At 41.1% G+C, this 24,224-nt stretch overlaps 1 protein-coding gene across 11 annotated transcripts in view; it reads right to left on the minus strand.

The window, feature by feature from the left end:
* LTBP1 (latent transforming growth factor beta binding protein 1) overlaps positions 1-24,224 on the minus strand; it is a 666,638-nt gene that overhangs the window by 604,499 nt on the left and 37,915 nt on the right. For 9 of the 11 annotated variants that reach the window (XM_023736106.1, XM_023736096.1, XM_023736124.1 and 6 more), the window contains exons 2-3: positions 6,093-6,222; positions 1,565-1,865 (exon numbers count right to left, since the gene is read on the minus strand). In XM_023736106.1, the coding sequence (XP_023591874.1) occupies positions 1,565-1,833 (269 nt within the window). In that variant the 5' untranslated portion in view covers positions 1,834-1,865; positions 6,093-6,222. Of the gene's footprint in view, positions 1-1,564; positions 1,866-4,410; positions 4,506-6,092; positions 6,223-24,224 lie in introns of those variants that run through there. The other 2 variants (XM_023736101.1, XM_023736140.1) reach the window with 2 other exon arrangements.

Genomic DNA, 24,224 nt, shown 5'->3' on the forward strand with positions numbered 1-24,224 from the left:
AATGTCATAAAACAACATGTGTACTACTGTTTCATGAGAAACTATTTGTTCTGTAAGCCTTCACCTGAAGTACAATAAAATATAAAAAAGAAAAAAATTAGTCAATGAAAACCCTATGGATCACAGAATATTGTCTGATATAGTGCTAGAAGATGAGCCTTCTAAGTCAGAAGACACCCAAAACACACAGTGGCTGCAACAATGGATTTGAGCATACCAACAACAATCATGAATATGGCACAGGACTGGGCAACATTTTGTTCTGTTGTACACGGGGTCACCAAGAGTCAGAGCCGACTTGATGGCAGCTAAAAACAACAAGTATCAGTTATAACTACTGTTACTTCTTGTTGGGGGCTGCAGGGTATATTTTTTCAATTGAAATGCTAGAAAAATGGTTAAATTTCAAACCACTCCCCCAAATCTATTTATCATGGTAGAACTGAAGTATTATGAGACAAGAAGAAATGAGAGAAAAATTAAGAAAAACAGAAAGAACAGGATTAATGAGGGACTACAAAGAGGAAAAAAAAAGTCCTAAGGGTCCCACTCAGCAGAACCATAGGTGGCCAATTCAAAGGAGAAGTACAAATTAGGGTAATGTCATCTACAGTAACAGATTAAATAACTTCTGTGGGATGATGGGATACTAATCACCATGTGGAAGCTGTCTCTCTTGGGGGGAAATGCATTCTGAATTCCAAACAAGTGACTTACAAATGAACTGTTGGGTCAAGCCAATTTTTAAGTTGGGAACTTCCTGTATTTTACATTCCTAGACAAATGACAAGTGATAGTTGCAGTAAATTCTGCATCTTGTTGTCCATATAGAGGAGATAATTAAACGGAGACAAGCTGTGTAAGGACCCAGTGCAGCCCAGGGGCTGTGTCCAATGTGGCCCACAGGAGGGAAAAGATAATCTTTCCTATCCATGCGTTCTCATTTGGTTTAGAATAGCACTTACTTCTAATGTTAAAAAAACACATTTCCCTAAATAGAAGACAAGCTCATTCACCAAAGACGGGCCTCCATGGCAATTGGGAAATAAACATGGTGTTACTAAAAGATACACTTAACCTGCTACTGAGTTTGAGAAATTACCTCTCTCTGAAGACTTACTTTCATTTGAACATCTTCTCTGAGCAAAGCTGAGTTCTCTACCTTTATCAAATATCTTTAAAAATCACGATCACTGTTTCTTTTAAGTTATTCTTTCAAAGCTCTAGAGCATCACTCGGAAAAAGAATTCTTTAAAACTCCCAATTCCACCACCATCAAACAACTATCTGTTATTTTTCCACATTCCCTCCCAAGTTGAGTCCTAGGATCCTCACTATTTCTATGGTTTATGCTTATGGTAAATTTTTCCTGCAGAAGCTAAACATACATGAGACTTGGTATGTCGTCGGAATAACATGTAAATCCTTACAGAAAAAAAAACAGGAAAAGACATTATCCAAGTGATTCCTGCAAACTTTGACGGAAAAGGAGAGTGATTAAAACAATGCATCCAAGAGAGTAATTAAGACGCTCTTGAGCTGGAGGCAAGTTTAAAAAACTCACTGAGAATGTATCTGCTGGGAGAGTCCTACTGAAGGCTTTGGCTTGAGGGTCAGGGTCATCTGGGCTACAGGACTGATTCTTGGTAGAGTGTCTGCCTTCTTAGATGGAGTGTGCTTTGATGCTGGCTCAGGAGGGATCCAGTTGGAAGCAGCCCCAGGACTCTGCCCTCCAGAGACTGCAATGGACAAAGTATCCTGAGTGGCTGTTGTCTCACAGGCTTTACCCTTTGTCCCTGGCTTGCACACACAGAGTTGAGGTCGTAGACACATCCCTCCATTCTGGCATGGTGGAACACAGCTTGCTGCAGAAAGACAACAGAAGACAAAGCTTTGAAGATAAGTATCGTACACCTCACTAATTCTTCCAAAAGGATAATAGTAATATCAGGATATTCCCCCAATAAAATAAAACCATATTGAAAGACTCTATGATAATGATGATGATTGCTAGTATTTATTAAGGGCTTCCTGTGTGCCAGGCCCATCACTTGTCTGTCAGTTTGTCGTACTACGGCACCTTGTGTGTTGCTATGATGCTGAAAGCTATGCCACTGGTATTCTGAATACCAGAAGGGCCACCCATGGTGGACAGATTTCAGAGGAGCTTCCAGACTAAGACAGACTAGAAATAAAGGCCTGGCAATCTACTTCCAAAAATTAGTCAATGAAAACCTTATGGATCACAACAGAACACTGCCTGACTCGCTTGCTTTGGACACACCATCAGGAAGGATCAATCGCTGAAGGAGGATATCATGTTTGGTGAAACAGAAGGTCAGAGACAGCGGGAGAGACCCTCAGTGAGCTGGAGTGATATAACAGCCACAACAATGCACTTAAACATACCAGCAATCGTGAGGATAACACCGGACCGGGCAACGTTTCATTCTGGTGTACATAAGGTCACCATGAGTTGGAGCAGCTATCTATCTATGTGCCCAGGCACTGTTCTAATATATACTAATTTAATTCCTCAATAACTGTTTTAAATAGATATTTTATTTTGTCCATTTTATAGATGAAGAAACAGACACTGAGATTAAGTAATTTGCCAAAGGTCACACAATTATTAATAAATAGTAGGGCTGGAATTTGAACCCAAATGAGCTGGCTCCAAAGCCAAGATTCTCAACCACTTTACGATAGCTGCCTCCCAGAAATGCCTCAGAAACACGAGAAAAATGTTAAGAAAATGCTCTGCCATTATTTAAGTTATGTTCCATGGCTTAAGTTTAAATTTTGAGTATCCGAACAAGAATTGGCAAAAAAAAACAAAAAACAAAGCCCAAGTCTAATCCCCAACACCAAGAACTGTTCTGCTATCAGAGCTTGGAGTGGCTGTTTTAGAAGTTTAGTCCAACACCTCTTTTTACCAAGGGCAGAAAGATGGAGATTCACCCAATATACACCTGCTAGTTTGTATAAAACACAAGTGCACTGTACACCATCCCTAGTTTTACACTGAAAGGCAACCAAAAAAAAACCAACGTCTTCGTCTCGTGTTTGCTAGGATGCATGTACAATGAACACCTATTCAACATCCTTACTGAATCACCAGGTTTGTGGGCAGTTTTAAAGGTAGCAGGGCTATGGGTCATGGTAAGGTAAGCCTGGCTTTTAGCATAGACTAGATCTCATGGAAGGAGCCCTGATGGTACAATGCTTAAGCACCTGGCTGCTAACCAAAAACTTGGCAGTGAAAACCCACTCAGTGGCTCTAAAAGGGAAAGATGTGGCAATCTGCTCCTGTACAGATTACAACCTAGCAAACCCTATGGGGCAGTTCTACTCTGTCCAGCATGGTCACTATGAGTTGGAATCGACTCGACAGCACACAACAACAATAGGTCCCATGGAAGTTTAGGTGTTACTGACCTAAGTTTTATTAGGTAATATCATAGGACTGTGGACATGATTCCTTCAGTCCTGTCTTTATTTGTTCAAATACATTTATTATGCCTACCCTTTGCTATCAGTCCACCTTTGACTTCAACTCTTAGTCCTCAGGCAGGTCATATTATTAAATCTCCCATAAGTTTCATTGCAAGATTCAGTCTACAAAAAAATTACTTAACAGATGAAGGCAGTAAACCACAGGATACTATCAACTAAGGAAGGCCCAAAAGCCCTGAAACCTACTGATTTTCCATAAAAGAGAAAAGATATTTTCCTCATTTACTTACAGTATGATTCCTATTAGTTACAGCAAATAATGATAAGAAATGACCCTTCAGTGGAAGACTACAGGCTGACAAATTTTTGAAAAGTTGGGAAAGATTTTTTGAAAAGTTGGGAAAGATTCTTTAAAAAAGATCAGCCAGCTCCCTAGATGACTTTGAGATAAATCACTTAACCTTGGCCTCTACAAGTGTGAGTGTTTGAGGGAATAGGGAAGGCGGTAGCTGCTTGTTCCCTCAGGCCCTTTCCATATTATGCTTCTAGAATTCAAGTTCAAAAGCTATGGGCTTCTGAAGTACAGGATTCTAACTTAACAGAGCTTTCCTGGGCCACTAAGCAAACTTTGTTGGGGGATCTGAGGTGATCGGGTCCCTACTGAGCCACCGCTATTTATGGAATGTCACAGGAATGGAAATGGCCTCTACTCTGAGAGAACAGAAGTGGTCACAAGTGGGGACCCAGCTCTGGAAGCTGAGCCTCTGCCAGAGATCACCCCCAAGGCCCTTTCATGCATAAATTATCGTCATGCTTTCAATTAGAAACACATTTCAGTTTAACATCTGAGAATGATTTCTACCTCTCTTCCCTCCTGTACTACAAATGGCTACTAATCCACCAGGAAGGCTCATAAGAGGGTGCTACATAGGTGAAGGTGCAACAAGAACTTGCCTTTAGGAGGACAATGGTCTCCGTGGATGAATGAGAAGTGTAAAAGGGTAATGACTTTTTGTTGTTGTTGTTGTTTAACTCTTCGAATTTTAAATCTGGTAGGGTGAGGGGGGTAGAGGAGAGAGCAATGAAAGAGAAAAACCTTTAAACTCACAAATATTCTATAGTAGAAGAAAAAGAACATTACGTAATAACTAGTTGCCGTCGAGCTGACTCTGACTCATGGTGACTCCATTTGTGTCAGAGTAGAACTGTGCTACATAGGGTTTTCAATAGCTGATTTTTCAGAAGTAGATCACCAGGACTTTCCTCCAAGGTACCTCTGGGTGGACTCAAACCTCCAACCTTTCAGTTAGCAGCCAGATGCTTAATTGTTTGCAGCACCCAGGGACTCCACATTATCTAACAGCATGACTGTATACAACACCAACCTTTTGCAGTAGATTTTTAAAGGACAGTAAGGCAAATGAGAAGTCAATTTTCCTTCTCCTGTATCCCCAGCTGGACTCAGGCAGGTGCCCCTGCAGCATGCAGAATAGGAAGGATTGGCTGGAACTGGTAGGGACAGACTCTCTAATTGCCAAGACAAGCCCCTTGCCTGACTGTACACCCTGAAAAACAAAACCCCTGTCCTGGGACCACATTTTATCCAGCCATTATCCCTGCAAATATTGTTAGTTGCCGTCAAGTTGATCTGACTCGTGGTGACCCCATGTGTGCAGAGTAGAACTACTCTGTTGGGTTTTCAAGGCTGTGACTTTCGGAAGCAGATCACCAGGCCTGTCTTCCGAGGCACTTCTAGGTGGGTTTGAACCTCCAACCTTTCAGCTAGTAGTAAAGCGTCACCCACGGATCCCTTTTCCCTGCAATATATGGACCATATAGTAGTGGTCCTCATATACCTGCGAAGACCAGTGGTTCTCCCTGGCTGGTGCCAGGACCAACAGAAGCAGCAGCATCATCTAGGAACACATAGAAATGTAACTTTTCAGGCCACCCTGTTGCTGCTATTGTTAGGTGCCATCAAGTCAGTTTCAACTCACAGCGACCCTATGTACAACAAAAGGAAACACTGCTTGGTCCTGCACCAGCCAGCCACGCTAGGTCTGCTACATCTGTGATTGTCCTCCAGGTGATTCTGATGCATGCTCAAGTTTGAAAGCTACCGACAATATAGCATTTGGAAACTGAAAGTCTTCCACCAGCAAGTGTTTGAGGATTTATATTTTTATAATTGCAAGTTTAGTGTCTTCATACTACAATTGCTTTTATTTTGTTGAATTCTGGGCTGTGTATACAGGCGTTCGCTTTACCTTGCCCTTTTATTTTTAACGCAAAAGAGGGAACATTTTTCATTGACCAAATTCTCAGGACTCTGGGTCCCTTCCAAAAGTCTATATATTTGTCCCCATCTACTTCATTGCCCTGGTGGTGCAGTGATTAAGAGATCGGCTGCTAACCAAAACGTTGGCAGTTCGAATCCACCAGCTGCTCCTTGGAAACCCTATGGAGCAGTTCTACTCTGTCCGATAGGGTCGCTATGAGTCGCAATTAACTCAACGGCACATAACAACACCACTTCACTGCCAATGCAAAAACTGTAGGCATTGATGAGAAAACTGTTGCAGCTAAAGTTTTGAAACATGTGGAATGTTATAAATAGACGTTACAGAAGCACCTACATTTTTTTTCCCCACCAGTTGATTCTGCATTTGCCTGGCCAGCTGTGGGCCAGCACAATGAGTAGAGGCTACAGCAAGATATCAGTGGGTGAGGCAGTGGGTCTCAAGCTTTGCTGCACATTAGAATCACCTGAGGAAATAAACAATATCATCCATGAGTACTGTGCTCCTTTAAAACATCATTTATGAGACCAAATGGTCAACATTTACCCTAAAGCAAAGATGAGAATGTAAGGGGAGGTAAGGATGCTAGATTAACGGAAATGGAACAACCAAAAAGGAAATGAGAATGCTGACACAGTGTGAAAAATGCAACCAGTGTCACTGAGCAATATGTTCAGAAATTGTTAAATGGGGGACTAATTTGCTGTGTAAACTTTCATCAAAAACACAGTAAAATATTATTTTAAAAAAAGAAGCCACAACAACCATGATAATGCTGTGGCCACACTCTGTTCCCAAAAGATTAATTAGGAGATACTTAGACCATCATCAGTAAATAGTAGAGGGAAAAGCATTTGGAACTATGGATGCCCTTCAAAATGTACTTAGCTAGTTACTTGACACTATTTCAAAAAAGAGTAAAAAATAAACTAAATCAGTTGCAAAACATGGATCATTCCTGGCCACATATACACCCCCTGACCCAGCCCCCCACCCCCCAAAAAAAGAAGAAGAAGAATCACCCGGGGAGACTTAAAAACTCCCAAACCAAACCAACCAAACCCGCTGCCGTCAAGTAGATTCCGACTCATAGCAACCCTACACGACAGAGTAGAACCGCTCCATCGGGTTTCCAAGGAGAACCTGGTGGATCTGAACTGCCAACTTTTTGATTAGTAGCCAAACTCTTAACCACTACGCCATGAGGGTTTCCAAAACTCCCAAAACCCAGACCTAATTCCTAAAACTCAGACCTAACTCCAGCCCAATTAGATCAGAATTTCTGGCGGTGGAGCCTGGGCATCATTATTTTCTAACCCCCTCCCCCTCTCCAGGTGACTGCAATGTGCAGGCAAGTTTGAGAAGCAGTTTAGGGAACAAAATCCTAATTTATATTTGCTGACAGACTAGTCTTTCTAACATGCTGCTCTTTGAGTCATTTTTCTCCTTCTTCACTTAAAAACTTTCAACACTTTTTAACTGCCTATGAGATAAAAGCAAGACTCTCTACAGCTGGCCCAAATCACCCTTACCAGCCTCAGTTTCCCACCGGTCCATCCCTGTAAAAGCCTGCCACTCCTCTAGGCTTCCCGCCTCCTTATCTCAGCACACACTCTACCCTATCCCCCTAGATCTGTTAGGCTCATCTGAAACCTCCAGCCCTTCAAGTCCTTCTTTCTCCATGAAGTCCTTTCCAAACTCCCAACCCACTCCCAACCCCCAATGTGACCTTTTTATCATCTGAATTCCTGTCCTATTCTTAATCATTCACTTCACGTTTCCCATGTACTGCTGCATTATCAGTCATCTTTTTACTGTTATCTCTTATTTTCCAACTAAATTATGAACTATAAGATCAGTTAAGTGGTTGATAAACAGAACTTTCTGTACCCTAAAGAGCCTGAACCTCATCCTGGCTGTCTGATATGAAAGTAGAGTCATCCTTTCCAACTGGTGCTGAGATTTAAGAACATCTATAAAGGAAAAGGTTAGTGGAGCCCTGGTGGCACAGTGGTTAAGAGTTTGGCTGCTAACCCAAAGGTCAGCAGCTTGAATCCACCAGCTGCTCCTTGGAAGCCCTGTGGGGCAGTACTACTCTGACCCTACCCCTATAGGGTCACTATGAGTCAGAATCGACTCAAGGGCAATGGGTACAAAGGAAAGGTACTCAGTGGCTTCTTAATCCATTACATAATACCGTCTACACTTCCAGGCTTAGTTTGCATGCTATTCAAACAATCGCCAATCCTTCAAAGCAAATGTTTTTCATCAAAATCAATGTTCAAATACCCTCTGCCAAAATGCAAGGTCTGTGGTGGTTTCTGCACTCTATGTCATAGTTGCACAGTCTCCAAAACCTGATCCAATGTGTTTTACAAGAACTCTATAGAGGGTAATGACAACCTTGAGCAAACTGCTCAAGGACAGACAGAGGATAGCATCACAAGAGACTGGTAGGAGCTGTGACAAGTTACTAAACTTCCAGAACAAAAGCAGGTTAAGGGAGTTAGCCTAAAAAGTTCAGCTGCAGAAGAAACAAACAAAAGCTTCTGAGAAATACCTAGTTATGGCAGTGAACTAGAAAGGGGGAAAAAGCCCTCAACAATCCATCCGAGTCATAGAAACCCTAGACGACAGAGTAGAACTGCCCCACAGGGTTTCTAAGGAGCAGCTGGTGGATTCAAACCGCCGACCTTTTGGCCATAAAGGATTTCTGCTCAAGAGAGCACAGTGAATTAACCCTATAACTACCCCCTCTATTCCAAACACAACACAATGATAAAATAATTTTTTTCAAGTTAAAAAGACAATTTCTGCTGCTGGCTGTGATGGCGTAAGTGTTCCCAAGTGAGCCTTCTTGACATAAACTACTAGAAAACCAGAAGAAAGATATGAAACAACTGTTTTCAGGCTCTGGACAGCCAGCAGAAGGGAAACAAAGGAGATGAGTCACGCTCACCCTCTGCAGGAGGCACTTTCCAAGCCACAGTGCAGGGAGGAGAACCAAGACAGCAAGATGGCTTTACAGAGCTGAACAGAGGGGAGGCTGAGGCGGCTGGAATGTGCAGAGCACAGCACTGGAGAAGAGACCTGCACATAAGCACAACCCGTCCCCGCCCACCCCACATACGGGTTCCTTGAGCATGTGACTGATACTCAGCTGCACAGGCATGGGGTGAAACTTCATGAGGACAGGCAAAGAACAACTACCCAGCACCTGTGAGCTGTAAATTCCCAGAGCTTAATATAAAAGATGGTAGCAAATATAACAACCAGCTGAGAGTATTAACTGTGGGTAGCAGATACACGGGTGCTTATTACTGCATTCTTTGTATTTTTCTGTATATTTTATAATTTTTCAAAATGAAAATATTTTTAATATTTCACCCAAAGGCAATTGAGAATTGACGATACTTGAAACTCACTCCTTGATCACAGGGTGAGGAGATGATGACTGGGGGATGACGGCTGGTCAAAGGTGGTAGAAATTGCCACGACAATTTGAAAATGCTGGGTTTGCAGAAAGCCGACCAACAACAAGACCTTGGAGACCAGGTCAGGCACCAAAATCCACTTCCATTCTATAGTATTCTGAAAACACTTTCATCATTTCAAACAGTCAAATTTGAATAAATTCCCAATTTCTTTTCCCCCAAACAGTAAATACTCTCGGATTTCTTCCACATTTGAATCCTACACTAGTTTGACAAAGGAGCCCTGGTGGCACAATAGTTAAGCGCTCAGCTGCTAACTGAAAGGTGGGTGGTTCAAACCCACCAGCTGCTCCACGGGAGAAAGATGTGGCAGTCTGTCACTGCCATTGAGTCAACTCCGATTCATACTGACCCTATAGGACAGAGTAGAACTGCCCTATAGAGTTTCCCAAGGCTGTAATCTTTACAGAAGCAGACTGCCACATCTTTCTTCCGGCGGCTGGTGGGTTGGAACCACCAACCTTTCAGTTAGCAGCTGAGCACTTAACCACTATGCCACCAGGGGTCCTTTCCATAAAGATTACAGAGTTGGAAACCCTATGGGGCAGTTCTACTCTGTCCTGTAGGGTCGCTATGAGTTGGAATCAACTCAATGGCAACGGTCTAGTTTGGCAAGTTGATTCTAATGTTCTTTAGAAGTTCAGTGAATTTATTTTTAGGAAGCAACCCATGCCTTGAAGCTCAGCCTCTACTGCTTTTAATTCTAAAAAAGTACCCTTAGTTATATTTAAAACTGTCCCAGCCCACAAGGGGCAAACAGTGTGACTCTGACCCTTGGCTTTCTCTCCAAACAAGCTGCAGCATGTCTACTGCATGTGTCCTGGGAAGATATGTGAGTCTAACTGTGTCTTCTGTGATCAGAGACAGCAGGTGAGGAATTGCTTTGCTGTGTGTGTCTTCATGGTAATTCTCAGCTGCCCTTTGAAGTTATTCAATAACACTAAGTGGAATCAATCACAAGAAACACAGCATGAAGTCACACATTTTAGTCTAACTCTGTCTGCTCCTTGTAGCAAACCCTTATAAATAAATGCTGTACTTCCATTGTAAATGTCTCTGGGTCAGCTTCCTCCAAAATCCCTGAAGAGAAAAAAATTAGCATAGCATCCCGATGCTTTTTCTATCCAGCCTTGTGGAATAATAAATGATTCTACATAATGGAATCTTCTAGATGGGTGAACCACATCCTATCAAGCGCCAATGCATTTAATAACACTTACAGGTTTTTCATCATTATGAAAATCCACATGAAATGATTCAGGGGTGTAGGAGTGTATGTGTGTGCACACATGCACATGTTTTACTGTTCTCTTACCTCCCTCTAAGCCAGGCTATCAAGCAGCAAAAGCTCTCTCCACCACCCTTTCCTACCCAATTTGCTTCTTCCAGTCTACTCTCGAGTGACAATTCAATCAAGCAGATTAATTAGATACTTGAGCATAGTACAAATTATATGGAATACAAGTCATAAAGGTTGTATGCAGAACCTCATGGCTTTTATTCAGGAGTTTAATGCTTTTATATTAAGTACTTGGCCCCCACCTGCATACTTCCTCAGAAGCTGGGCTCTGGAGTGATGAGATTCTCTAAGCCTAAGCTCTATACACGTGGACCTCACCAGATGGAATACACAGGAATCAAATCGACTACATCTGTGGAAAGAGACAATGGAAAAGCTCAATATCTTCAGCCAGAATAATGCCAGGGGCCAACTGTGAAACAGATCATCAGTTGCTCATATGCTAAAGTTCAAGCTGAAACTGAAGAAAATTAGAACAAGTCCAAGAGAGTCAAAGTACGACCTTGAGTATATCCCACCTGAATTTAGAGACCAGCTCAAGAACAGATTTGACATGCTGAACACTAATGACCGAAGACCAGATGGGTTGTGGAACGACATCAGACATCATACATGAAGAAAGCAAGAGGTCATTAAAAATGCAGGAAAGAGAGAAAAGACCAAAATGAATGTCAGAAGAGACTCTGAAACTTGCTCTTGAACGTCGAGTAGCTAAAGTGAAAGGAAATGATGAAGTAAAAGAGCTAAACAGATTTCAAAGGGTGGCTTGAGAAGACAAAGTATTATAATGACATGTGCAAAAACCTGGACATAGAAAACGAAAAGGGAGGAACACGCTTGGCATTTCTCAAGCTGAAAGATCTGAAGAAAAAATTCAAGCCTTGAATTGCAATACTGAAGGATTCTATGGGGAAAATATTAAACAACGCAGGAAGCATCAAAAGAAGATGGAAGGAAGACACAGAGTCACTATGCCAAAAAGAACTGATCGATGTTCAACCACTTCAGGAGGTGGAATATGATCGGGAACTGACGGTACTGAAGGAAGAAGTCCAAGCTGCACTGAAGGCACTGGCAAAAAACAAGGCTCCAGGAACTGATGGAATACCAAGTAAGATGTTTCAACAAATGGATGCAGCGCTTCAAGTGCTCACTCATCTATGCCAAGAAATTTGGAAGACAGCTGCCTGGCCAACCTACTAGAACAGATCCATATTTATGGCCATTCCAAAGAAAGGTGATCCAATAGAATGCGAAAATTTTTGAACAATATCATTAATATCACACACACAAGTAAAATTTTGCTGAAGATCATTCAAAATTGGCTGCAGCAGTATATCCACAGGGAACTGCCAGAAATTCAAGCCAAATTCAGAAGAGGACATGGAACAAGGGATATCATTACTGATGTCAGATGGATCTTGGCTAAAAGCAGAGAATACCAGAAAGATGTTGACTTGTGTTTTACGGACTACGCAAAGGCATTCGACTGTGTGGATCATAACAAATTACGGACAACACTGAGAAGAATGGGAATTCCAGAGCACCTAACTGTACTCATGAGGAACCTGTACGCAGGTCAAGAGGCAGTTGTTCAAAAAGAACAAGGGGATACTACATGGTTTAAAGTCAGGACAGGTGTGAGTCAGGGTTGTATCCTTTCAGCATACTTATTCAATCTGTACACTGAGCAAATAATCCGAGAAACTGGGCTATATGAAAAAGAATGGGGTATCAGGATTGGAGGAAGACTCATTAACAATCTGCTTGATGCAGATGACACAACCTTGCCTGCTGAAAGTGAAGAGGACTTAAAGCTCTTACTGATGAAGATCAAAGACCACAGTCTTCAATACACCTCAACATAAAGAAAACAAAAATCTTCACAACTGGACCAATAAGCAACATCGTGATAAATGGAGAAAAGACTGAAGTTGTCAAGGATTTCATTTTACTTGGATCCACAATCAACACCCATGGAAGCAGCAGTCAAGAAATCAAAAGACCCATTGCACTGGGAAAATCTGCTGCAAAAGATCTCTTTAAAGTGTTCAAAAGCAAAGATGTCACCTTGAAGACTAAGGTGCGCCTGACCCAAGCCATGGTGTTTTCAATCACCTCATATGTATATGCAAGCTGGATGATGAATAAAGAAGACCGAAGGAGAACTGACACCTTTGAATTGTGGTGTTGGAGAAGAATATTGAATATATCATGGACAGCCAAGAGAAAAAACAAATCTGTCTTGGGAAAAGTACAACCAGAATACTCCTTATAAGCAAGGATGGCAAGACTGCATCTCACATACTTTGGACGCATAATCAGGAGGGATCAGTCCCTGGAGAAGGACATCATGCTTGGTAAGGTAGAGGGTCAGTGAAAACAGAAAGACCCTCCACGAGCTGGACTGACGCAGTGGCTGCAACAACGAGCTTAAGCATAACTACGATTGTGAGGATGGCGCAGGACCAGGCAGTGTTTCATTCTGTTGTACACAGGGTCGCTATGAGTCGGAACCAACTCGACAGCACCTAACAACAACAACAACAAGCCTAAGCTCTGCATGAGTGGTACACTGCCATGGGATTTAATTTTGGAAGAGGTCGTAGCCAGCTGGGGCCAAATACACTCCTCCTTTTGATGCCATCAATAAGTTTAAAATCTCACAGAGTATAGTATAATTAAATCATAAGTCACATAATGAAAAACAACCAGCAGTTCATCTGGGTTCTGTTTCGGGCCTTGTTATTGCCTTTTATGAAGCTTCTTTTATAAAGTTTTATAAGTTTCACAGAAGCTTAATAAAAAAAAGAAAACAAAGATACACAGTTTAGACTATATATGCATTTAGCTTGTAATTAAAAACCCCAAAGTAAGAAGGGAAAAATTAAACTGGAAAAAAATACTTTCAGTGAATACTATGAGGGGTTAATATCTAGTATATAAAAAGAATCCATAAAAGTTGTTTTTAAAAAATTAATAACCAAATAACTGAAAGAAAAAAGGACAGAAATAGACAACTAAGACAAAAGAAAATACAATTTATTAGTAAACAAACTTGTGGGGAAATGTTCAAATTAATGAAGTCATCGAAAGAAATGCAAACTAAAACAAGGAGATACCTTATTATGCTTATTTAATTTTAAAAATTTAAAAATATTAATACAAAGTCCTGGAAAGGTGGTAGTAAAATGGTACAAGCCCTTTGGAAGGCAGTTCAACAATGTTTCAAATGCTTCCACAATTGCACTTCTAGAAATTTATCCTAATAATTGAAAAGAAGAAAAAGCTATGTGTATAAATATGTCCAGCTGTCCATAGCAGCATTATTTATACCAATGAAAAATTAAAAAGAGTCCAAAGGTTGAGTTTAATATGGTACTATACAGCCATTCAAAATTAGAATTGTAAACTGATTCCACAGGTTTAAAAAAATTGATAATATTAGTGTGAATAAAAACACAGTGCTATTCTGTTATTCATTCACTCATTCATTAAGCACCTTCTCTGAGTCTAATAATAGTATAATTCACTTTGTACATTAATGCTAGCATCTATGTATAATAAATACAAGTTTTTGACAAATCCTGGATTTTACAGACAATAAACTGTTGTTGTTGTTAGGTGCCATCGAGTCAGTTCCAACTTACAGCAACCCTATGTACAACAGAATGAAACACTGCCCGGTCCTGTGCCATCCTCACAATCGTTGTTACTCTTGAGCCCATTGTTGCAGCCACTGTGTCAATCCATCTTGTGGAGGGTCTTCCTCTTTTTCACTGACCCTCTACTTTACCAAGCGTGATATCCTTTTCTAGGGACTGGTCCCACCTGATAACACGTCCAAAGTACATGAGACAAAGTCTCACCATCCTTGCCTCTAAGGAGCATTTTGACTATACCTCTTCCAAGACAGATTTGTTCATTCTTCTGGCAGTTAAGTGCATATATTGTTATGACTGACATCTTTATAGTTCATCGGAAAGTAGACAATATATTTCTAAATAATTAATCTTTAAACTTGTTTGGATACCATCCATACTGAGTTTATCCATTCATTTATTCAAACATTTCTGAGCCCCCACCATATCCCTTATATGCTGGACAATGTGCCAAAAACTGTGGATAAAAAGATGAAGGAGACAAGCTTCCTGATCTCAGGGAGTCAGAGTTCAGAATGGCAGACAGACAAGTATAGAAAAAAACTATCATATAATTATGTACTGTAATGGAGTCCCTGGGTAGTACAAATGGTTAACACACTCAGCTACTAACCAAAAAGTGCAAGTCCACCCAGAGGCACCTGGGAAGAAAGGCCTGGCACTCTACTTCTGAAAAATCAGTCATTGAAAACCCTCTGGTGCATAGTTCTACTCTGACACAGAAGGGGTCATCATAAGTTGGCATCAACTCGATGGCAAACCTTTTGTGTTTGTTTTTTTTTTGTACTGTAATAATAAAGATACAGAAGGAAGGAGAAATGAGGGGGCCCTAATTGAGCAATCGACAACTATTTGTCAATTCTTAGAAACAGTTTGTTTCCTTGAGGAGCTACAACCCAGGTGAAGATAGAAAAACTAAAAATGTGATTCTCAGCATCCCTACCCACGCTCACTTCCTGATAGAGGAAGACCTGTGTGCGGGAGAACTGGGCTCCGAAGTTACAAAGATCTGAACGTGAACCCTTTGCCCCCTTGGGCAAGCTACCACTTCCAGACTGCACCTCAGTCATTCATTCAACAAAATAATGAGTGACAATTTTGCGCTCAACTTTTCACAAGACACTGCCATAAACTGTGTAGCTAGAACTGCAGACACAAAACTACCATCTCTGCCCTACAGAATTCACAATCCGGCTGGAAAGACCAGCATCAAGGGTGATAATTATAATTATTACAAGCCTTTCTAAAGAGAAGAATGATGTGCAATGAGGCCGATCCCAGTTGGATTTAGGGAGTTAGAAAAGACCTCCCTGAGAATATGAACTTCACAATGAGACTTGGAAACTGAAAGAAAACATACAGGGCTGGCCCCAGAGTGTGGGGTACCATGTTCGTGGTGAAACTTGCCACAAAGTCATTATGCAACAAAACTAAACTCTACTGATCCAGGAATTATATTATAATATATTCTTAAAATGTATGTGTACAATCATTGAAAACCCTCTGGTGCATAGTTCTACTCTGACACACACGGAATCACCATAAGCTGGTCCTGTAAATCAAGAACAAAACACTGATGCTCACTATCACCTCCGTAACTTAACGCTGTTGTGGATATTCGACTCAATTTAGTAATAAATGGAAAAGAGACAAGAGAGATTTAGTAACACATATGCAGCAAGACATGGCCACTCCTATACTGCCAAGGGGAGCATATACTGGTAACAAACCTTTCTCTAAAGCAACTGGCCATATTTTAGGATTAAGCTCTAAAAACATCTGTGCCTGTTTTGTCTGTCATTCTGCATCTAGGAAATTTTATATTCATATATAAGCATTGCAGTATTAAAGTCAATGCAGTGGTAAAATTATAAACATCTTATCCAGAAAACAACAGGATTAGAAAAAAACATGGAATGTTATATAGTCATTAAAAAACAATATTTAAAACAGATTTTTAAGGATGGAATAATGTTTATGATGTAATGCCAAGTAACAAACAAAAGTCACCTCTCTCCTCTGAACTCACTCCAATCAGCCTTGCACCTCCACCTTTCCACCAACTCTTGTCAATGTCACCAACGACCTCCAGGCTGCCAAATCCAGTGGGTGTTCTTGGTCCCCCCCTTCTGCACCAGGCAGCAGCACTGGCCACAGTTGATCAGTCCTCCTTCCTCACCCCTTTCTTCACTTGGCTCCTGAGATGTCACAGTTCTTCCTATCTCACTGCTAACCCCTTCTCAGTCTCCTTCTGGATCTTCCTTCTCTTCCCAACCTCTAAATGTTGAAATTTCCCAGGGCCTGGTCCTTGGACCCTTCTCCTGATGATCTCATTCAGTCCCCTGGCTTTGATTTCCATCTAGTCTGCCCAACTTTAGGTCTCTGGGCTTGTCTCTTGTCTAATCCACATTTCCAGGTCCAACCGCCTCATCAATACCTCCACGTGGACATTTCACAGGCTTCTCAAACGTAACATGTCTTGACTCCCCTCCGCACACCCCAAACCCCACAACCTGCTCCTTCCTAGCCTTCAGCTCCCTAAAAGGCACAACTATTCATTAAGTGGCTTACTAAGCTGTAGTCATATTTGAGTCTTCTGCTTCTCTCATGCCCCACCATCTAATCCATCCCCAAATCCTGCTGGCCCTACCTTTAGATACATCCTGAACCTGACCATTTCTTCACCACCTCTAGTATCCAAACCCTTCTCCTGGCTATCTGTCCCATACAGTCTATTCATTCTCACCAGGGTAGTCAGACAGATCCTCTTAGAACAAAAGCCAGCACATCACTCCTCTGCTCCAAACCCTCCAAAGGCCCCCATCTCACTCAGTGAAATCCAAAGCCAACACTTCTACAGCCTTCACGTCTCTGACCCGACCCACGTCACTCCTAGCACTTCAGTCACATGGCTTCCTTGCTATTCCTTGGACACACTTCCCTTGCAGGGTTGTTGCACTGGCTGTTCCCCCACCTGTAAAGTTTTCTCCCAGATATTCACAGGCTCCCTCTCCCTCCTATCACTCAGCCTTCCCTGGGACACCCTGTCTTAGCTTCCTAGTGTTACTATAACAGAAGTACCACAGTGGGTGGTTTTCAAGAACAGAAATTCATTTTCTCACAGATCATAAGGCTAGAAGTCAGAATTAGAGCACTGGCTCTGGTGGAAGGCTCTCTCTCTGTGGGCTCTAGGGGAAGATACCTGTCTCAGCTTCTCTAGGTCCGACGTTCCTCAGTTCCTTGGCAATCTCCATGTGGCATCTATCTTTCCCCATTTGCGCTCGCTTCTCTCTGTGTCTATGTTGCTCTTTTTATATCTCAAAAGTGATTAGGCTTAAGATACATTCCACACTCACATGGTCTCATTAATATAACAAAGAAAACCCTACTGTCAAATGGGATTACATCCACAGGTATAGTGGTTAGGGTTCCAACACATATTTTGGGGTATACAATTCCATCTATATCACACTTTCTCCAAAACAGCAGACTCTCTTCCTCATTTTTCTTCAAAGCACTGATCACTACTGACTTTATATTATATATGTATCTATTCATCTTCTGTCTCATCTACTAAAATATAAGCTCCATAAGGAAGGAAATTATTTTGTTCGCTATTTTTATCCTTGTGCCTAGAACAACATCTGGCTCATAGAAGATACTCAATAAATAACTGATGAATGAATGGATGAGTGAATGATGCTGGAAGAAAAGATACTTAAAATCTAACATTAATTATTTACCTACAAGTGATGGAATTATACAACTTATTAATTTTTTATCTATACCATATTATGCTTTCCAGAGTTTCTAAAATGGCCTGCATTACTTTTATTGAAGAGTAAAAATCAACAATACTTGTTTTGAAAATAAATATTAATTCACTTAAGGGCTAGTATAAACCTAACTAAATTTTTAAGGGCTGTAATTTCTACAGTTTAAATAATATGTGAGACAGTACCATACACTAGACTTTATGATAACTGTACTACCTTGGAATTTTCATGATTTTTACTCTGAAATTTATTCTTAACATACTACAATTTGTTCATACGTCTAGCACTATTATCAACATGTTTAATCTGTCTGGGAAACTGACTTATTTCCATCAAGCAAAAATGTTAAATAAGAAATGCTTTTTTGCAAAAATTGGAGCAATAAAATATAAACTTCCTAAGACCCAAAAACACTGCCAACTTAAGAATAAAGTATCTGAAACTCAATTTATAATAAAGGGGGAAAGAAAACTAACACTGAAAACATAATTGTCCTTTCATTAGAGAGACAGTGTCACAGAGTGGTTACGTGCCCCACCGAAGCCCCAGCTCAGACACTGACCAGCTGTGTGGCCTTGGGTATGTTTCCATTACCTGTTTGTGTCTCAGTTTTCTTATCTGCAGAATGGGAATGATGAAGAGAGCTTTGAAATGTAGATTAATGAATTAATATCTGTAAAGCACTTAAAATAGTGCCTGCTTCAGAGCAGCACCAGACAGATTGCAGCTATTATTATTATTCCATACACCAAATCCATTACACACACACACCAAAACAGCCTTTTAGAAAGCTTTTGAGAAGCAGGCCACACTTATAGCTGAGGCAGAATTTTATTTCTACCACTGGAATTTTACGTTAGCCTAAAATACCCTTTCACACTGCATCAAACATAAACTAAACTTTTTTTCCTTTTCCACACTTAATCAGAGTAAAGCTGTGACGGCAACAAAATGACAGAGAAAACCATTAAACTAAAATAAAATACTAGTGAATGTTCTCATGAGCAAGACCCATATTTCCAAACTAATTTTCTTAACTGAATAAAGAAAAATCGAGAGTCTTTAAAAATTACCTTTCGGTTTATTTTGACTGTTCCTGAGGGAAAATTAACAGTATTATGTAATCAAGGATGGGAGCATCCTGAAAGACATGCAATCCAAGCCATGCCAAGGCTTTTCCTTGCTAAAATAACTCTTGCAAATGTCACTGATGCCTGAGTATCACCGTATAACACAAACGTTATACAGGCTGTGCACACAGCCCCTAGTACAGATACCACAATAATTTGACTCTTAGACCCAAAGAGGGAGCAACAGTTAAATAATTCACTGCAAAATACAAAGCCATTCCTCTAAGGAGACAGAGAAAACTACAAGGAAGCTGCAGAACAGGCATTGCCATTTGCAAACAAGTCATCCTCTGGATACTAGTTCTATTACTGTTAAAATGAAATATAATGGGTTTTCGTAAAGGAACGCAAGTAGACCAGTGAACTTCAAGGGCTCATTAGGGAGCAACTGAAAGGAACAAGCAAAGCTCTGTTTTCAAAACATTAATATACAAAATTAAAATTTTAAAAATACCTTTTCATTTCAGACACGCTTTTGATTAGAGAAAGTATTCCAGTAAATACTGTAAATTTAAAATGTCTCCTGTATTCATCAATTTTACCAAAAAAGTGAAAAGCTACCAACTGGGAGAATCTAATAACTGAAATATGTATAAAATTTTGACCACAACAAAAAGACAACCCAATCATAAAATGGGCAAAGGACTTGAACAGACATTTCACCAAAGAGGACATTCAAATGCCACCAAACACATGAAAAGATAGTAAGTGTCATTAGCCATCAGAGAGATGCGAATCAAAAAAACGAGATACCATTTCACAACCATTAGGATGGCTAAAAGGAGCTGGACTATACGAGGAAGAATGCAGCATTGGGACTGGAGGAAGACTCATTAACAACCTGCAATATGCAGATGACACAACCTTGCTTGCTGAAAGTGAAGAGGACTTGAAGCACTTACCGATGAAGGTCAAAGACCAAAGCCTTCAGTATGGATTACACCCTAACATAAAGAAAACAAAAATCCTAACAACTGGACCAATAAGCAACATCATGATAAATGGAGAAAATACTGAAGTTGTCAAGGATTTCATTTTACTTGAATTCACAATCAATGCCCACAGAAACAGCTGTCAAGAAATCAAACAAGAGGAGCTGAGGCCAAGCTGACAGAATAGTCAGATACTTCCTGTCGACCCTCTTACAACAAAGACCCAAAAAAAACAAGTTAATTCATTATATATGACAATCTAGGAGCCCTGATCATCAAAGACAAAGCTGAAGAGTCGGACTGAATGTGACGGAGAAGGAGAGACAATTCGAAAGCACAGGAGAGTGCCAGTCATGAGGTCACCGGTGTCTTGCTGGCTGGGTCAGCCAGCGCACTCAGGCTGAGGTGAGCAGTAGCATTCTGGACACGTCTCACCACATCGGGTGAGGCTGGGCAGCAGAGAGTCTGCGTACACCTCCAGAGCTGGTTGGAAGTGGTTCAGACCTGCAAAAGATAAGTGCAAGCATCTAAGCTACCATGCAGGGGCAAAATAACCCCTCTTCCACAGAGTTTCACAACAGAGAAGTGCTTCCTTCCCCCCACCTACCCACCACCACGTTCCACTCCAACACCAGTCCGGCAGTATTCAATAACTACCATGATCCCTAAGCAGCGAATTCAGGGTTATCCGCGCTGACACCCATCTCACAGCTTTAAAAATATGCCACGCCCTCTATGTCAGGAACTCAGGGCAGGTCAGGAGGCCCTGCCCCACTGCCCAGCCACTAGCATAAGGGGTCCACAGACCTGCAGTGCCCTTCACCCCTGCCTAGACCTGTGTGGGCCGATTCAACACCGCATGCTCCCATTAGCATAAAACAGCAGGGCATACACCTTAAGCCCATTTTCAACTGCAGCAGCCAACAGGGAGCTGCAGATTCATGACATTTGATACCACCTTGCCCCTTAAACAAGGGTCTCACCCAACCACACCAGAGCCTTGATGGCAGGCAGTACCACCCACTCCATCTAGCCACCCACAACAGGGGTCTGAGAATAAGTGGTGCCTCCCAGTCCCTCCAGCCAACAGCACTGGGTACCCAAGGACCAGCTGCAATTCCTCCCCCCTATGCGCTCTAGGGGACAGGGACACGTCCTCCACCCAGGCTCCCAGGGGCAGCCATCAGCCCCCAGCCTTGCTCCACACATACCCCCTACTGCAGCCAGATACCTGTGCCTGCTCCAAACACCCCTACAAAGCCCTGCCCGTCTAGGACTGTAGGTGAGAGTCTGCACCACACGTTCGGTGACCGAAGACCTGGACACCTGTGCTGCACCCATACAAGAGACATGAACAGACTCCTGGGGTCACATACCTAGTAGCTGCTCTGACTACCTGGAGACAGGCTGTGAGAGATTCAAAGATGCCAATAACCAAAGTAGCTCACATGCCCAGCCTATCTGGGCATATCCAAACAAAACAAAATGAAAAGTTAGGACACAGAAAACAAACACACAATAAATAAACAGAATAATTTATTGATGCCTCGGAAACAACAGTCAGTATCAAATCACATAAAGAAGCGGAACAAGATGGCTCCAGCAAGTGACCAAAATAAAGAATCAGGAAACCTTCCAGAGGAAGATAATGTAATGGAACTACCTGAGACAGAATTCAAAAGACTAACATACAGAGTTCTCCAAGAGATCAGGAAGGAGATCAGGCAAAACTCAGACCAAGCCAAGGAAAACAGAAACAAAGCAACAGAGAAATTCAGGAAAATATTACAAGAACAAAATGACAAAATTAACAGGCTGATAGAATCCACATAGAGACAGCAACTAGAAATTCAAAAGATTTAACAATAAAACTTCAGAATGAGACAACTCAATAGAAGGTCATAGGAGCAGAACTGAGGCAACGGAAGTCAAAATTAGTGAGATCAAAGATAAATCCCTTCACACCAATTTATTTTAGGGAAAATCAGAAAAAAACAATTCGAAAAAATGAAGAAAGCCTAATAATTATGTGGGACACCATCAAGAGGAAAAACCTACGGGTGATTGGAGTACCAGAACAGGGGTGTATAACAGAAAACACAGAGCGAATTGTTGAAGATTTGCTGGCAGAAAACTTGCCTGATATCAAGAAAGATGAGAAGATATCTATCCAAGAAGCTCAACAAACCCCATAGAGGGTAGATCCCAAAACAAGGTCACCAAGACATATCATAATCAAACCTGCAAAAACCAAAGACAGAATCTTGAGAGCAACTAGGGATAAACGAAAAGCCACCTACAAAGAACCAGTAAGACCAAGCTCTGACTACTCAGCAGAAACCATGCAGGCAAGAAGGCAATGGGATGACTGCAAGAAACCAAAAGAGACTTACATAACTGGAAAAACATACTATGCTCATGGATAGGAAGACTCAACATTGTAAAAATGTCTATTCTACCCAAAGCGATCTAAAGATACAATGCAATCCCGATCCAAATTCCAATAGTATTTTTTAAAGAGATGGAGAAACAAATCACCAACTTTGTAGGGAAAAGGAAGAGACTCCAGATAAGTAAAGCATTACTGAAGAAGAAGAACAAAGTGGAAGGTCTCACACTACCTGATTGTAGAACCTATTATACCACCACGGTAGTCAAAACAGCCTGGTACTGGTACAGCAACAGACACATAGACCAATGGAACAGAACTGAGAACCCAGACATAAATCCATCCACCTACGAGCAGCTGGTATTTGATAAAAGCCCAAAGTCTGTTAAATGGGGAAAAGACAGTCTCTTTAACAAATGGTGCTGGCATAACTGGATAGCCATCTGTAAAAAAATGAAACAGGACCTATCCCTCACACCAAACAGAAAAACTAACTCATAATGGATCAAAGACCTAAATATAAAATCTAAAACGATAAAGATCATGGAAGAAAAGATAGGGACAATGCATAAATAGTATACAAGCCATAACTAACAATGCACAAACACCAGAAGAGAAAGTAGGTAACTGGGAGCTCCTAAAATTCAAAACTTCTATGCTCATCAAAAGATTTCACCAAAAGAGTAAAACAACCTACAGACTGGGAAAAAATTTTCGCTACAAGATATCCGATAAGGGTCTAATCTCTAAAATCGACAAGATACTCCAACACCTCAACAACAAAAAGTAATCCAGTTAAAAAATGGGCAAAGGATATGAACAGACACTTCACCAAAGAAGATATTTAGGCAGCTAACAGACACGAGGAAATGTTCACTATCATTAGCAATTAGAGAAATGCAAAATAAAAACTACAGTGAGATACCATGTTACTTCAACAAGTCTGGCACTAATCCAAAAAACATAAAATAACAAATAATGGAGAGGTTTGGGAGAAACTGGAACTCTTTTGCACTGCTGATGGGAATGCAAAATGGTACAATCACTTTGGAAAACGATCTGGCACTTCCTTAAAAAGCTAGAAATAGAAATACCACACAATCCAGCAATCCCACTCCTAGGAATATATCCGAGAGAAATAAGAGTCGTCACAAGAATAGACATATGCACACCCATGTTCACTGCCGCACTATTCACAACAGCATAAAGATGAAAACAACCTAAATGCTCATCAACAGACAAATAGATAAACCAGTTATTGAACATACACACAATGGAATACCATGCAACAATAAAGAACAATGATGAATTTGCGAAACATCTCACAACATGGAATCTGGAGACATTATGCTGAGTGAAATTAGTCAGCCACAAAAGGACAAATATTGTATGAGACCATTATTATAAGAACTCAAGAAAAGGTTTAAACACAGAAAAAAGCATTATTTGATAGGTAGGAGAGTGGGAGGGAGGGAGAGGGGAAATCACTAACTAGAAAGTGGACAAGGATCGACTTCGGTGAAGGGAAGGATAACACACACTACAGGGGAAGTCAGCACAACTGGACCAAAGCAAAAGCTTAAGAAGTTTCCTGGACACATCCAAACACTTTGAGGGACCGACTAGCTGAGGATGGGGTCTGGGACCAAAGTTGCAGGGGACATCTAGAGCAACTGGCATAAAAAGGTTATTAAGAAAATGTTCTACATTCCACTTTGGTGAGTGGTGTCTAGCGTCTTAAAAGATTGTGAGCGGCCATCTAAGATACATCAATTGGTCCCATCC

The sequence above is a fragment of the Trichechus manatus genome, unplaced genomic scaffold, assembly GCF_000243295.1.
Source record: "Trichechus manatus latirostris isolate Lorelei unplaced genomic scaffold, TriManLat1.0 scaffold00005, whole genome shotgun sequence".
NCBI classification, from domain to species: domain Eukaryota; kingdom Metazoa; phylum Chordata; class Mammalia; order Sirenia; family Trichechidae; genus Trichechus; species Trichechus manatus.